The 13,833-nt window shown below is 46.9% G+C and overlaps 1 protein-coding gene across 1 annotated transcript in view; it reads right to left on the bottom strand.

The window, feature by feature from the left end:
* The window catches only part of HSD17B4 (hydroxysteroid 17-beta dehydrogenase 4), a 103,038-nt gene that overhangs the window by 3,291 nt on the left and 85,914 nt on the right, over positions 1 to 13,833 (bottom strand). Inside the window, exon 22 of the mRNA XM_054986590.1 lies at positions 12,934 to 13,072. Coding sequence (XP_054842565.1) covers positions 12,934 to 13,072 — 139 coding nt within the window. The remainder of the gene's footprint in view (positions 1 to 12,933; positions 13,073 to 13,833) is intronic.

Below are 13,833 nucleotides of genomic sequence, written 5' to 3'. Positions count from 1 at the left end.
CTTCTGTATCAGTAAATCCAATAGATCAGTTGGATTTTTTCCCCACAACCAACCAAAAAAAGTGAAACATTGTGAACTAAAATGTTAATTGTCCTGGACTTATTAAGGTGGGGAAATCATATGAATTAAAAAAAAATTACTGCAAAAATGATTGCTGTGTTCATTTAATGTTTTTTGTGATATGATTCAAAGCACCATTATTGCTTCTAAATATGATTCATAGCTTTCTTTTGCATGTAGGTGTCTTCTTCATAAAAAACACATACTTGGTTACAATGCAGGATACTCTCTATTGTAGTGCTATTTTGTTTTCAAACATTCCATTTCAGGAGCATCTTAAATCTTAGCCAAGTACATCAACAATTCCTCAAAGTGTCTGTTTTTTCCAAAGTCCCATTTCCTGCACAAAATACACTGCCAAAATGATCTACTACAAGGCATATAAACTGTCAGGTATCACATGTGGCTTGCAATGGAGAATGTTATAGCAAGATTTTGTTTTGCCAGTTCATTTTCACATTTTGCAAATTTCCGGAGCAGTCTCCCTCTCTTTCCCCCCCCTTCAGAGTAAAAAAAACAAAGGCACTGCCATGTTTCTGTGGAAAAAATGACATCTTTAATATATACTAGCACTCTCAACATGGATAAAGCATTTTTTTAAGAAGCTGCATTCTTTGTAGGCTGATCTATGAAGAATTATGAACTGTTATTTTAAGGGATGCTTTTACACAATGAACATTTTAATGAAGACGTCAGCGCTGGGATCTACCGGACCTCAGTTTCCGCTCAACTTAGTTCAATTTTTTTACTGTGCCTCTCAGTTTAGTATAACAACGGGATTATGTGAGTTTTCAAGAGGTTTAGTCATACGATTATATTTGAAATGGGAAGTCTGGCACATTCAACCCTACCTACAATATTCAGAATTAATATTTTGTACAAGTAAGGGATCTTGAAGAGCTTCTGGGGGCATCTCATCATCATATCATAAACCTTTTATTGACATAAAATACAGTAAAACAAGTTTTTTTTTAAAAAACCAAACGGTAGGTACCAAGAGGGTAATATGGAATCTCAGCTGATCAAGAAGTGTGATAGAATAAAAAACACTATATAAAGGTACACAGTAAGGTCTAAGTATTGTAAACTGCTGTGCTTAACTTACATACATGTGAGAGGAACTCAGCAACAGAGGGGTGCATCTCATTTTCTCCTCCCTATTTCCTCTTTTCCTTCCACGAGAGCCCCCACAGCCTCCGTCCCTTTCCTTCTTCTTTCTCTCCTTTCCATCCACCAGCATATCTACCTTTATCTGTCCTTGTTTCCCTTCTTCCCTCCCTCTGACAAAACTCTGTGTGGTGCTGTCTGCTTGGCCAGTCCCAGCTGCGCAATGGGGAACTTGCAAGGACTTGTGGGGGGCACCACACTTTCCCCAGCACCTCATTCTCCACACTATTTCTTCTTTTTCTTCTCCTGGAAATCCCCATATCTTCAACTTTCCTTTCTTACTTTATTCCTTCCTCATTCACCAACTGACCTTCTATCTGACCCCCAGCTATCTCTCTCAGCTGTATTTATTAATTTCATTAATACCTTGCCTTGCTCCACAATGGAGACCCAAAGAAGCTTACAACATTTGCCACTTCTCCATTTTATCCTCATAACAACCCTACAAGGTAAGTTAGACTGAGAATGTGTGACTGCTCCAGTGTCACCCACTGAGCTTCCACAGCAGAGTGGGGATTTGGACCTGGGTCTCCCAGATCCTACTGTGAAAATCTAAGCACTACACAAGACTGCTTTTTATGGAGTGACTGCTGTTTAACAGTACTAAGCAGCTAGATACAACTTGCACGGTATCAAGTCACCTGCTGATTGCTGCTGGGATTAGCCCTGATGAGTCTTCTCTCAAATGCCAAAATGGCCCTGGAAACGGTCCACACCCCTCCTCCTGCCTTTCACTGACGGAAAACAAGTTCCTAAGGCTGACAATACTGTTGTGGTTGCCTAGCAGATTCTATTATGGGAGGTAAACCCGCCCCCCATGTATTTTTTTTAAAGACTTCAAATTTTCTGCAACATTGGGACTTTTCTCAGGTTTCCAGAAAGAACTGTCTTGTCTGTTTATTATATAGATTTAAGTAGTCTCAGTTTTAACTGAATGAGAATTAGATATATCGATTACTTCCCACTGTGATGGTCTTGGTAAAAACCTTTCCATAAGACCACACTGCCATTGTCATGGCCCAGTCTGAGAGTGAGGTCTCCTCTGGAGGAGAGGAGCCTCGTGTAGCCAGCCAGGACTCCTCAGGAGAAGAGGAGCCCTGTGTAGCCAGCCCTAGCCCTGATTCAGCAGAAGCCAGCAATCAGGAGCAACAGCTGCTGGCTGATCAGAGCTTGCAGCCAGCAGCTGAGACACCAGCACCCTCTAGCTCCAATACTACAGAGGAAGCTCAGCCAGGAACTTCTACAGGTGCAGCGCAGCCAAGAGCCTCCACCCCCCCAGGTTCACCCACGCCCAAGGAACGCCGCAGGCAGCGACAGAGACTGGAACTGCAGGAGAGACGGCGCAATGCTCGCCTCTTGAGCCAATGCCAGCTGCTGGAGAGTGACGATGGGTAGCGTCAGGATGGAGCCCCAGCAGCTGGCTGAAAACCACGCCTGGCTATAAGAGCCAGTCTGGAGGAACTGCCGGGTGTGGAAGCAATGTGTCTACTGCCTGCAACCACTCCGTGTTCCTTGCCCGTGCCTGCTTTTGGACCTGACACTGCCGGTAAATGACCTTGGATTGTACCTGACCTTGCTCTTGGACTCTGGACTCACTCCTGGCGTTATCTCATGCTCTGACCACCGGTTTGACCTGGCTTTTGCTCTTGGAACTTCCCTCAGACTTTGGCATTAAGGTTTGGACTTGAACCACCCTGCTTGGGCTGGCCCAGTCCGTGACAGATTGCTTCCACCCAAACTTCTCAGCATGGATGCGGCAACGCCCACCCCAGGGAACCTGGCACTGCTGCAGGACCAGGTACTGCAACTAACTCAAGCACTGGTGACTCTGCAGCAGCAGATTGCTGCACCTGCTGCACCTCTGCCTGTAAAGTGCCCAGTGAAGCCTCCTGACAGCTTTGAGGGTGATGTGGAGGAATTCCCAGCATTTCTCGCCCAATGCCAGCTATATATTGAACTCTGGGCCAGAGACTTCCCCACGGATAAAGTCAAAGTCTGCTTCATCCTCAGCCTGTTAAAGGGGCAGGCAGCAAGATGGGCCACACCCTTGTTACTGGCCAAATCCCCTCTGCTGGAGGATTTTCCAAGCTTTGTGGCTCACATCACTGCTGCCTTTGCGAACCCCCTGAAAGCCATCAAAGCTAACCAGAGGATCCGTGCCCTCACCCAGGGGGATGGAACTGTAGCCCAATATACCACCGAATTTCAGTTACTGGCGCAGGACTTGGACTGGAATGAAGCGGCCCTGGTTGACCAGTACCTGGAAGGGCTGTCTGATGAAGTGTTGGATGAAGTGGCCCGATCCGAACGACCAGGAGAACTGCAAGCGCTCATTCTTCTATGTCTCCGCATAGATGGATGGCTGGAGAGCCGGAGACAAGCACGTGCGCTAAGGCATCCACCTCCACCCCGGTCCTTGCCTGAAAAGCCGGCTGAGACCACGCCAGTGGGGTACCTTGTAACTGCTTGCCCCCAGAGGAAAAGGAGAGGCGCCGAAACCACAACCTCTGCTGGTATTGTGGTGGGGTGGGCCATTATGCCGATGGCTGCCCTGCCAAAAGAAGGACCCTAGCCATAAGCCTGGAGTCGGTGCACCCTAAACCACTTGTGGGAACAGCCAATGCCTCTGGTGACCCCCCAGAACCATTCCTTGTGCCAGTCAAGTTGTGCCTACCTGATGGATGTTGGCTATTCATGTATGCCATGATAGACTCAGGGGCCTCCCGCTGCTTCATGGACGCCAAGTTCGCTGCACAACACCAGATTCCCTTGCGGGCAAAGAAGAATCCCACTGTTGTTGAGGCCATCCATGGGCGGCCCCTGCGTTCTGGGCCAGTAGTTGAGGAAACCCAGGACCTCCTGTTGCAGATCCAGCGGCACCAGGAGCGGCTCTGTTTTGATGTGGTGGGCATTCCCCAGTTTCCGCTGGTCTTGGGACTTTCCTGGCTCTGCCGCCATGATCCGATTCTTCAGTGGGGCCAGTTAGACCTTTGTTTCCAGGAACCATGCCCACATGAAAATCCGTACCCAAAGCCTATGGTGGCCGCTGCACCGGAGGTTTCGGCACTGCCAGAGGAATACGTGGATCTTGGAGATGTGTTTGAGGGAAAAGGAGCAGACCAACTCCCCCCTCATCGGCCGTATGACTGCGCCATTGACTTGATTCCTGGCGCCTCTCTGCCGGTGGGACGCCTGTACTCGTTGTCTGAGCCAGAGTTGGCAGCACTCCGGGACTTTCTCACCACCAACCTGCGGCAAGGGTTCATCCACCCCTCTACCTCACCTACCTCTGCCCCAGACCTCTTCGTTAAAAAGAAAAATGGGGAACTCCGGCTGTGTAATGATTACCGGGCCCTGAACAAAATCTCCATCTGAGACCAGTATCCGCTGCCTCTGATCCCTGACCTCTTGGAGCAAGTCAAAGGAGCCCAGATCTACACCAAGCTGGATCTCAGGGGAGCCTACAACCTAGTGCGCATTCGGGAAGGTGATGAATGGAAAACTGCCTTCAGTACCAGATATGGGCAATACGAGTATCTGGTAATGCCCTTTGGCCTGACTAATGCACCAGCTGTGTTCCAGAGACTGATGAATGACATCTTTCGAGATATCATCATTTATCTGGATGACATATTAATTTATTCATGTGACGCGTCGCAACATACTTGGCATGTGCGCACGGTGCTGCAAAGACTCCGGCAGCATGGCCTGTTCGCCAAATTGGAAAAGTGTGCATTCCACCGGCCTACTGTGGAATTCCTTGGCCATGTATTATCACCCCATGGAATCCAAATGGACCCAGCTAAAGTCGAGGCTGTACAGACTTGGCAAGCCCCCCGTTCTCGGAAGGATGTGCAGCGATTTCTGGGGTTTGCCAATTACTACTGGCAATTCATCCCCCAGTTTGCATCCATAGCCGTCCCTCTCACTCTTCTCCGGCCTCGAGAACCTTTCTGTTGGACACCGGAAGCCAACGAGGCATTCCTGACCCTAAAGACTCGCTTCGTCACGCAACCAGTCCTGCGATACCCAGATCCCCAGCTACCCTTTCTAGTCGAAGCAAATGCCCCCAGAACCGCCATCGGAGCAGTGCTCTCCCAACGGGCAACCCCCTCCAGCACTCCACAGCCTTGCGCTTACTACTCTAGCCAGCTGACCCCCGCCGAAAGGAACTACACCATCTGGGAGCGGGAGCTGCTGGCAATAAAGGCAGCCTTCGAGATTTGGCAGCATCATCTGGAGGGGGCTCGGTACCCAGTCCAAGTGCTCACTGACCACCGGAACCTTGAACACCTCCAAACTGCCCACCATCTCAATCAGAGACAGATTCGCTGGTCGTTGTTCTTCTCCTGTTTTGATTTCAGTATCACCTATGTTCCCAGCTCCCAGAATAAGAAGGCCGATGCTCTGTCCCGGAAGCCGGAGTACAACACATCCCCTGACCTGGAACCACCTCCAATGACCATCCTGGCTCCAGAAACTTTCGCCGCCACACAACCCCCTCCGGGGCTGGTGGAGGAGATACAGACTCAACAGTTACTGGACCCAGTTGCCCAGAAATACCTCCAGAACGTCCGGGGGTGTCCCCAGCCCCAGGCAGATGGATTTGCAGAGGAATAGGGGCTACTGTCCCACCGAGGCCGGATTTATGTACCCCCAGGCTCATTACGAACAAAGGTACTGCAGCTGGTCCACGATTCTAGACCTGCCAGGCACTTCGGCTGCCACAAGACAACCCACCTCTTGACCCGTGACTTCTGGTGGCCCCGGGTGCAATCGGATGTGGCCTGGTATGTGGAAGCCTGTGAAACATGTAGATGGGCCAAAGACGTCCCCGGCAAACCTTCTGGTCTCTTGCATCCACTCCCCACACCCACTGGCCCATGGAGGACTATTTCCATGGATTTCATTACAGACCTGCCCTGCTCCAAAGGCCACACCTGCATCCTAGTGGTGGTGGACTTGTTCACAAAGATGGCTCATTTCATTCCCTGTTCTGGACCCCCCACTGCTCAGGAAACAGCACACCTGTACCTTCAGCACGTCTTTCGACTCCACAGGCGTCCAGATCATATAATTTCTGATCGGGGAGTTCAATTCACCTCTCGGTTCTGGCAGGACCTGCACTCCCTCCTTGGCACCCAAGTTCACCTATCCTCAGCACACCACCCCCAATCTGACAGGCAGACAGAGCGCACCAATGCGACCCTGGAGCAGTATCTGAGATGCTACACAAACCATCAACAGGATGACTGGCTAGCTCTACTGCCTTTGGCCGAGTTTGCATATAATAATGCAGTGCATTCCTCCACCCAGCAGACCCCCTTCATGGCAAACTATGGTCACCACCCTCGTTTCTTCCCTACCGCAGCACTCTTGTCGGGAATCCCAGCCGCTGATGATCGCCTCCAGGAACTCCAATCCATGCATGAGCTGTTACGGGAGCAACTCCAGCTTGCCAAGGAAAGCTACAAGGAGGCTGCGGATCGGAAACGGCAACTTGGTGTTCCCCTGTCCGTGGGCGATCAGGTCTGGTTATCCACCCGCCATATCCGCAGCCAATGGCCCAACAAAAAGGTGGATGCCCGGTTCTTTGGACCCTTCGTAATCACAGACCAGGTGAACCCTGTGGCCTATCGCCTGCAACTACCACCAACCCTCCCAATCCATCCTGTGTTTCACCAGTCCCTTCTAGTCCCAGCTTCACCCCCAGACCCGCACCATCCCGGGCCACCGCCCCCTCCACCTGCGATTACCATCAAAGGGCACGAGGAATATGAGGTTGCCCAGATTCTAGACTCCCGTTGCCGGCGGGGGCAAGTACAGTACTTGGTGGACTGGAAGGGGTACGGGCCGGAGGACCGCTCTTGGGAGCCTGCTGTGAACATCCATGCCCCCCGCCTAGTCCAACAATTCCATCAGGCCTATCCTCAGAAACCGGGGCTGCCTGGGCCACAGAGGAGGGGGGGCCTTGGGAGGGGGGATGGTGTCATGGCCCAGTCTGAGAGTGAGGTCTCCTCTGGAGGAGAGGAGCCTCGTGTAGCCAGCCAGGACTCCTCAGGAGAAGAGGAGCCCTGTGTAGCCAGCCCTAGCCCTGATTCAGCAGAAGCCAGCAATCAGGAGCAACAGCTGCTGGCTGATTAGAGCTGGCAGACAGCAGCTGAGACACCAGCACCCTCTAGCTCCAACACCACAGGGGAAGCTCAGCCAGGGACTTCTACAGGTGCAGCGCAGCCAAGAGCCTCCACCCCCCCCCCCAGGTTCACCCACGCCCAAGGAACGCTGCAGGCAGCGCCAGAGACTGGAACTGCAGGAGAGACGGCGCAGTGCTCGCCTCTTGAGCCAACGCCAGTTGCTGGAGACTGACGATGAGTAGCATCAGGATGGAGCCCCAGCAGCTGGCTGAAAACCACGCCTGGCTATAAGAGCCAGTCTGGAGGAACTGCCGGGCGTGGAAGCAACGTGTCTACTGCCTGCAACCACTCCGTGTTCCTTGCCCGTGCCTGCTTTTGGACCTGACATTGCCGGTAAATGACCTTGGATTGTACCTGATCTTGCTCTTGGACTCTGGACTCACTTCTGGTGTTATCTCGTGCTCTGACCACTGGTTTGACCTGGGTTTTGCTCTTGGAACTCCCCTCAGACTGGCATTAAGATTTGGACTTGAACCACCCTGCTTGGGCTGGCCCAGCCCGTGACAGACATACTATTAAAAAATTAAGACTTCAAGCTTATGGGACCTATTTATGGTACAGAGCTGGAATTCTACAATTCAAAGTAGAATTACATACTTCTAAGCCCATTGAAGTCAATTGACTTAGAAAGGTATAACTCTAATAAGGACTGCACTGTGAATGTTCACGCACGTAAAGTGCTTTGAACATTTGAAATGCATTAAATAATTGCTAGCAGTCTTGCCTTGAATACCACATGAAGGGTTTTCATGATACCAATTTACCCTATGGAACAATGGAGGTATATACCCACCACCAAGTATGCCTCTAGATTTAAAGGGTGTGTGTGTGAATGGCTCTCTCTTATCCAATTTCAGATTCATGCCCTTCAGTCTGTAAGGGAAACCTTATTGTTAATCAATGAGCTGTTTTAATTTATACAGAAGAACTCTCGTTTCCATTGCAAATATAAATTCCTGTTCACATCTCAGCCACTAAGGGCTAGTAATGAAATGAAGAGGCTGACATGATATGAAATGATATGAGGGAGGAGATTACAGTCAATTGCACAAGCAATAAAAGCTTTTTTGGCACTTATGAATTTGGAAAAAGTAAAACTACTGGCCATGTCAGCCAGAATTGCAAATCATTTCCCTTCAGAGCTGCTTCTCATCATTTTGCATCTGACATTCAGGCTACGGACATTAGATGAAGATGCCAAAGTTTCAGTCAGCACCAGCATTATTTGTCAATAGTTTTCGTGCTGTTAGCTACTGAAGACTGCACAATAGCAGAAGAGTGGGGGAAAGTGGTGAGGCAAAAAGATCAAGGCAAAAGATTAAGATGCAAACTTAACAATGGAAGGGGAACTAGCAGGAAAACACATTGTAGGCGAAGGCCTGGAAGACCTCAGTCTATTGGCAAATTCATAGTAATCGGAACCTGAATGACAAGCAGGCTGAGGAAGATCCTGAGATTCAGAAGCCCAGTATCTTCAGTTAACCAAAGCTTTTGACAAAATGGTTTGTCAACTTCCCTAGCGGAAAATGTCATTGCAAATATAAATTGATGTATTGATGCTGTTGATGCTGACTGAAACATCCCTAATCAGTACCTGGAGCAGAATTGTACAGTGAGAAAGCACCATTCCAATATAGACAGGAGCTGGTAGATATGGGGGTGGGATTTATCAAAGATGTCTAGCATCAGACAGGGATGCTTGTAGTCTAATATCCACAGCATCCTGAGAACTGACACGATGCAGCATTCCCTTTCCTCCCCATTTCTTCGCTAATACTATGCAATATCAGATCGGTGAGGCACAAAACTGTATACCTTGCTGGGAGACTGCCAGTAGAAAGAATTGAGCTGGCTTGCATAACAGGGAAACTAGAAAAAAATGATGTAGTATGACTGTCCCAGCTAACTCCACCTAGTTATGCAGTCCTCCACCAATCCCACAGAGCTGGCTAGGGAGGAGGGTTTGCCATTATACTCCATGAATCTTTCAACTTCTGTGGATTCCTTAATACAAACTACAGCTGGCATTGACTGTTTGCTTCTTACATTGGGAATGAAGGACAGATTATGTATTTTGTTAATTTATTGACTGCCCAGCTCCCAGTAAACATTCTTTGCTGGGAGCTGGGCAGCCAATAATGGGGGTGTTTTTGGATATTGGCATATTTCATATATTTTGCTTTTCTGATAATAACATTTGCAACAATTAGTTCAATATAATACAATGCAGTGAGTAGAGTAAAGACATAATAACCGATTGTCATCAAGGACAAGCACAATGTACTACCTAGTTCAATTAATGTTACCAGAACAGAGGACAACAATGGCAATAAGGTAAGCTGCTATCCAATATTATTCTGCAAAAAAACCATCCCCATTTGGCTTGATATACAATCAAGACTCATTGGACAGTCATCGCTTCCTCATACAAAGAACCTGGTGGTAGATGACATTACAAAGAATAGACACACTTGATGGGATCAGGACAATTCATGTTGTGACAGGCTTTCATACAGTATGAACCCTATGTGGAGCTCCTTCTAAGGATGCACTTGGATATATCTGAACCCAAAATAAACCAGAAATTGTTTGGGGTTGGCTCAGGAATAAACAAAATGACCCCAAACACTCCCAAATACTGGGAGTAACAAAAATTTATCTCCTGGAAGTTCAGGAATATTTCAGGGATCAGGAGTCATGGGGTGGGGGGGAGTTGGTCTGCCAAACAACTGTTTGGTGGCATTTCCTTCTCTTTAAATTGTAAAGGGCCAAAATCAGAGGTCAGGTCTATCCAATACAAAAACAGTGGCATTTTAATGGGACTAGAGATGCCAATTAACAGCTGATCACGTAGATTTGGGATTTTGGAGCCCTGGACTTCCGATAGAAAGTAATGATCTTTTAAAATTTAAAGGAAGGAAGATGCTGCCAAACAAGACATATGGCAAGAGCAGCTTCCTCTCCCCCCCTCCCTGTTCCTGCTGCTTCTGTGTGCAGGAGTGAGGGAATGGAGGAGGCAATTGATAAATTGGTTCTGAATTTTCAGGACCTTCCCAAAATACCTGAAAAAATCTCTAAATAGTATGGAGCGTCCCAAAAATTCGGGATAATGAAAAGCAAATTTGGATCCAAAATTAATCCAATTTTTTTGATGCACATACCCGTAGCTACTTCTAAGAAGTAGACATGGGCACGAAATGGAAAAACCTGAAACGAGAGTTTCATGTTTTGTCGTGATCCATGAATTGCGAATTACGAAATTTCACAAAATTGACACATTTGCCAAAACGATTTGTTAGTTTCATGGTTCATCAGAGAGGGTTCAACAGCCACCTTCATACCCGGAGATGCCAAGCTCGTAGGGAGACTTCAGCAGGCTCTTCTCCACCTACCCTCCCAGTTTGCAATACGTTGATTGGGAAGGTCAGTGGGAAGTGCTGCCAGAGGCCTCAGAGTCAAGCTAGGCTCAAGAGCCAGGCAAAGGCCTGAGAAACGAGGGGATAGAGGAAAAAAACACCCTCACCCAAAAGACTTCCCAGCAAGTTCCCAAATCCACTCTCTTCCCAAAAAGCTCCCAAATGCTTCCCAAAAGATCACCACTCTCTCTTTCCAAAAGTTCCCAATTCCACTCTCTCACGCCCAAATTCCAGCAACAACAGATCCTCCCTCTCCTCTGTCTGTGCTGAAACTGAAAGCACAAGGCAGAGCTGTGCCTTAAATAAGATATGCTCACACAGAGCAGAATAGGAGCTCTCTTGTTGGCAGACAGACCTGCCCATCAGGGTTTGAAGGGAAGATTGGTGTTCCCATGGCTACAGAAGGCCCATCTCCTCAGTAGCCATCCCCTGCCCCTTGCTGTATAGGGGAAAATGGGAGCTCTCTCCAGTTGGCAGAGAAAGCTGCCTATCAAGGTTTTGAGGGCTAAGATTGGGCAATGAAAGATCTGCAGACTTTTTTGCCCTCTGTTGCCTAGGAAATCAATAGATTGGCGCTGGCCTGTCTAGTGTTACGAATCGATCATGAAACTCACAAAACGGCCAAAAAGATCGTGGATTTCATGAAACCTTGATCCCCCACAAAACGTGTTTCTCGAAGTGCAGAGGGTCAGTTTCGTCATGATATTTCTTTCATATTTTGATTCATGCCCATATCTACTAAGAAGAAAGGAAAGAGATCCGCCCTGAGCCTGCTTGCGGGGAGGGTGGAATACAAATATGATAAAAAAATAATAATTGCATGTTCAAAGTACAATGCTAAACTTAGTCACCTTTTGCCTCCTCTCCAAATACAATTAGTACTCCCTCTCTAAACTCAGACAGAACTCTGATAAAATATTGCCTTGAATGTCTCTTACTGAATAAGCTTCCAATGTTTTAGAGTCATGTTTTGAATACAAAGCAGCCTGAATAGCCTAGCTTAGCCTGAGCTCATCAAAGCTTGGGAGCTAAGCAGAGTCAGTCACAGTTAGTACCTGGATGGAAAACTGGGGATGCTAGACAGAGAAAGGCAATGGCAAACCACCTCTTTTTGTCTTTTGTCTTGAATGCCCTGTGGATGGGGGCTGCCATGAGTCAGTTACAACTCACCAGCAAGTTCAACTTTTTCAGTTATTAATTATTGATCTATAGACATGGATGTGTGCTATTTCAATGGAAAGCTCCTGCTCAACAAAAAAATGCATGTGACTTTGTTATCCAAGTGCCTCATAGAACATAATATAACCTTTACTTGCAAAATGAACAAAGAGTTTTATAGTATATTAAGCAGGCAAAATAAAAACTGTACTCAAAGGTGAAGGAAGGGGGCAAAAGAAACAGCAAATGAAGACTTCATATCCGAGAGGAGCTTGCCGAATCGGACTTTCCAGCTTCTGTCTCCAATTTCAGGCCACTAAGCCTCCCTAAAATATTATTCCTGTAGGTCAGCAGATTCCAATGAACAGTACAAAAGGCAAGTGGCAGTGGGGAATTGGTGGAAAGTGTCCCTACCTCCTCATCCAACTGAAGTGTCCTGGATGAAAGGATACCAACCAATAACACTTAGCAGCAGCATCTATACAGTGCTTTCCAGTGTTCAAATCCCCTTTGCATACATTATTGTTCAAATCCTTAGAAGCAACCTTTAAGATGAGTCATGTTCTTTCCAACTGAAGATGAGGGTTTAAGTCTGAGAGATGGTGGCTTGTTAAGAATATGATGAAATTTGAGTCAGGGGCTTCTCCACTTATTTTCTTAGACTCTGCTGAATATACCCGCTCTAAGACAAGATTAATTACCACCTTTTAATATTAATGTCATATATTAACAGTCCAAGTTCTATTGTTATGAAATACAATTTCATTGAAATACAATTTCACTATATGTCTCACATGCAACCAACAAAAGCATATAAAAGCCCAACTGAACATGTTGCTACTATACCTAGCTAAGAAGGGCTCTGAGCAACTAACAGCTCCCACTTCATTAAGGAATGCAATAATGCACTACATAAATTAATTAAATCTACGACTTACTCCACTGCACTGCAGTCTTTTTGTCCTTAGTGATGTTCCACTGAAATACAGCATTCACTTTCTTCACGAGTTGATCTCCAAGTTCTTTGATACGACGACCAATTTCTTCAAACACAAGGTCACTTTGCAACCCTGCTGCCTAATAAATAAATGAAGAGTTCCTGAAGGAGCGTACACTAAAAAACCATCTATATTCTAGTGTTCACTGCATGTGAATAATTCTATACTCTTCATTCATATAATATTTTATGGGGTTTTTATTAGGACATCATAAGCAAAGAGAAACGAAATGGGGAAAAATATTCCACAAAAATGTAAGCACAAGTGACAGATTGTGTGAAAATAATGTATAGTTGGGGCTCCTGCCTGCCATGTCATAGCTCTTGGCTAAGAGTCATGGCCATCCCATAACCTGCCCTGCCTAGTACTGAATAAGTTCAATGCAATCATACAATTTGATAGCAGATGCAAACTACAGCATCCTCCAAAATCTCTACTTTCATTCAGAGAAAAGTCATATTTCTAGTACTTGTGGATGTGAAGATAAATTCAAAAGTTTGTGGGGACAATGCCTGCTGAAATCTCAGAAACTGGAGTGGGCTAAGCAGATGCTCAGCAAAATATCAAACAGACAGAACGGAAGGGCCTCAGGCTCCATTCTATGCCTGCAAAGGATAACTAAAACTATACAAAATAAGCCAGTCTAAATTTCTATATTTTGGATAGATCACAGAATTTGGCTTTTTTAATGAAGAACTTGGGCCATTTATTCTGACCACAGAGGTCTTAGATTCCTGGACTGGGGCAGCCTGGGAAACTAAAAATGGCCCTAAGAAAAATGCATCACAGGGGCCCCTTGCCTTCAAAGTCCATTTCTCAGTCCTCCATAGGATCAGGAAG

The sequence above is a fragment of the Eublepharis macularius genome, chromosome 8, assembly GCF_028583425.1.
Source record: "Eublepharis macularius isolate TG4126 chromosome 8, MPM_Emac_v1.0, whole genome shotgun sequence".
Classification (NCBI taxonomy): domain Eukaryota; kingdom Metazoa; phylum Chordata; class Lepidosauria; order Squamata; family Eublepharidae; genus Eublepharis; species Eublepharis macularius.
This window is presented reverse-complemented; position numbering and strand designations above follow the sequence as displayed.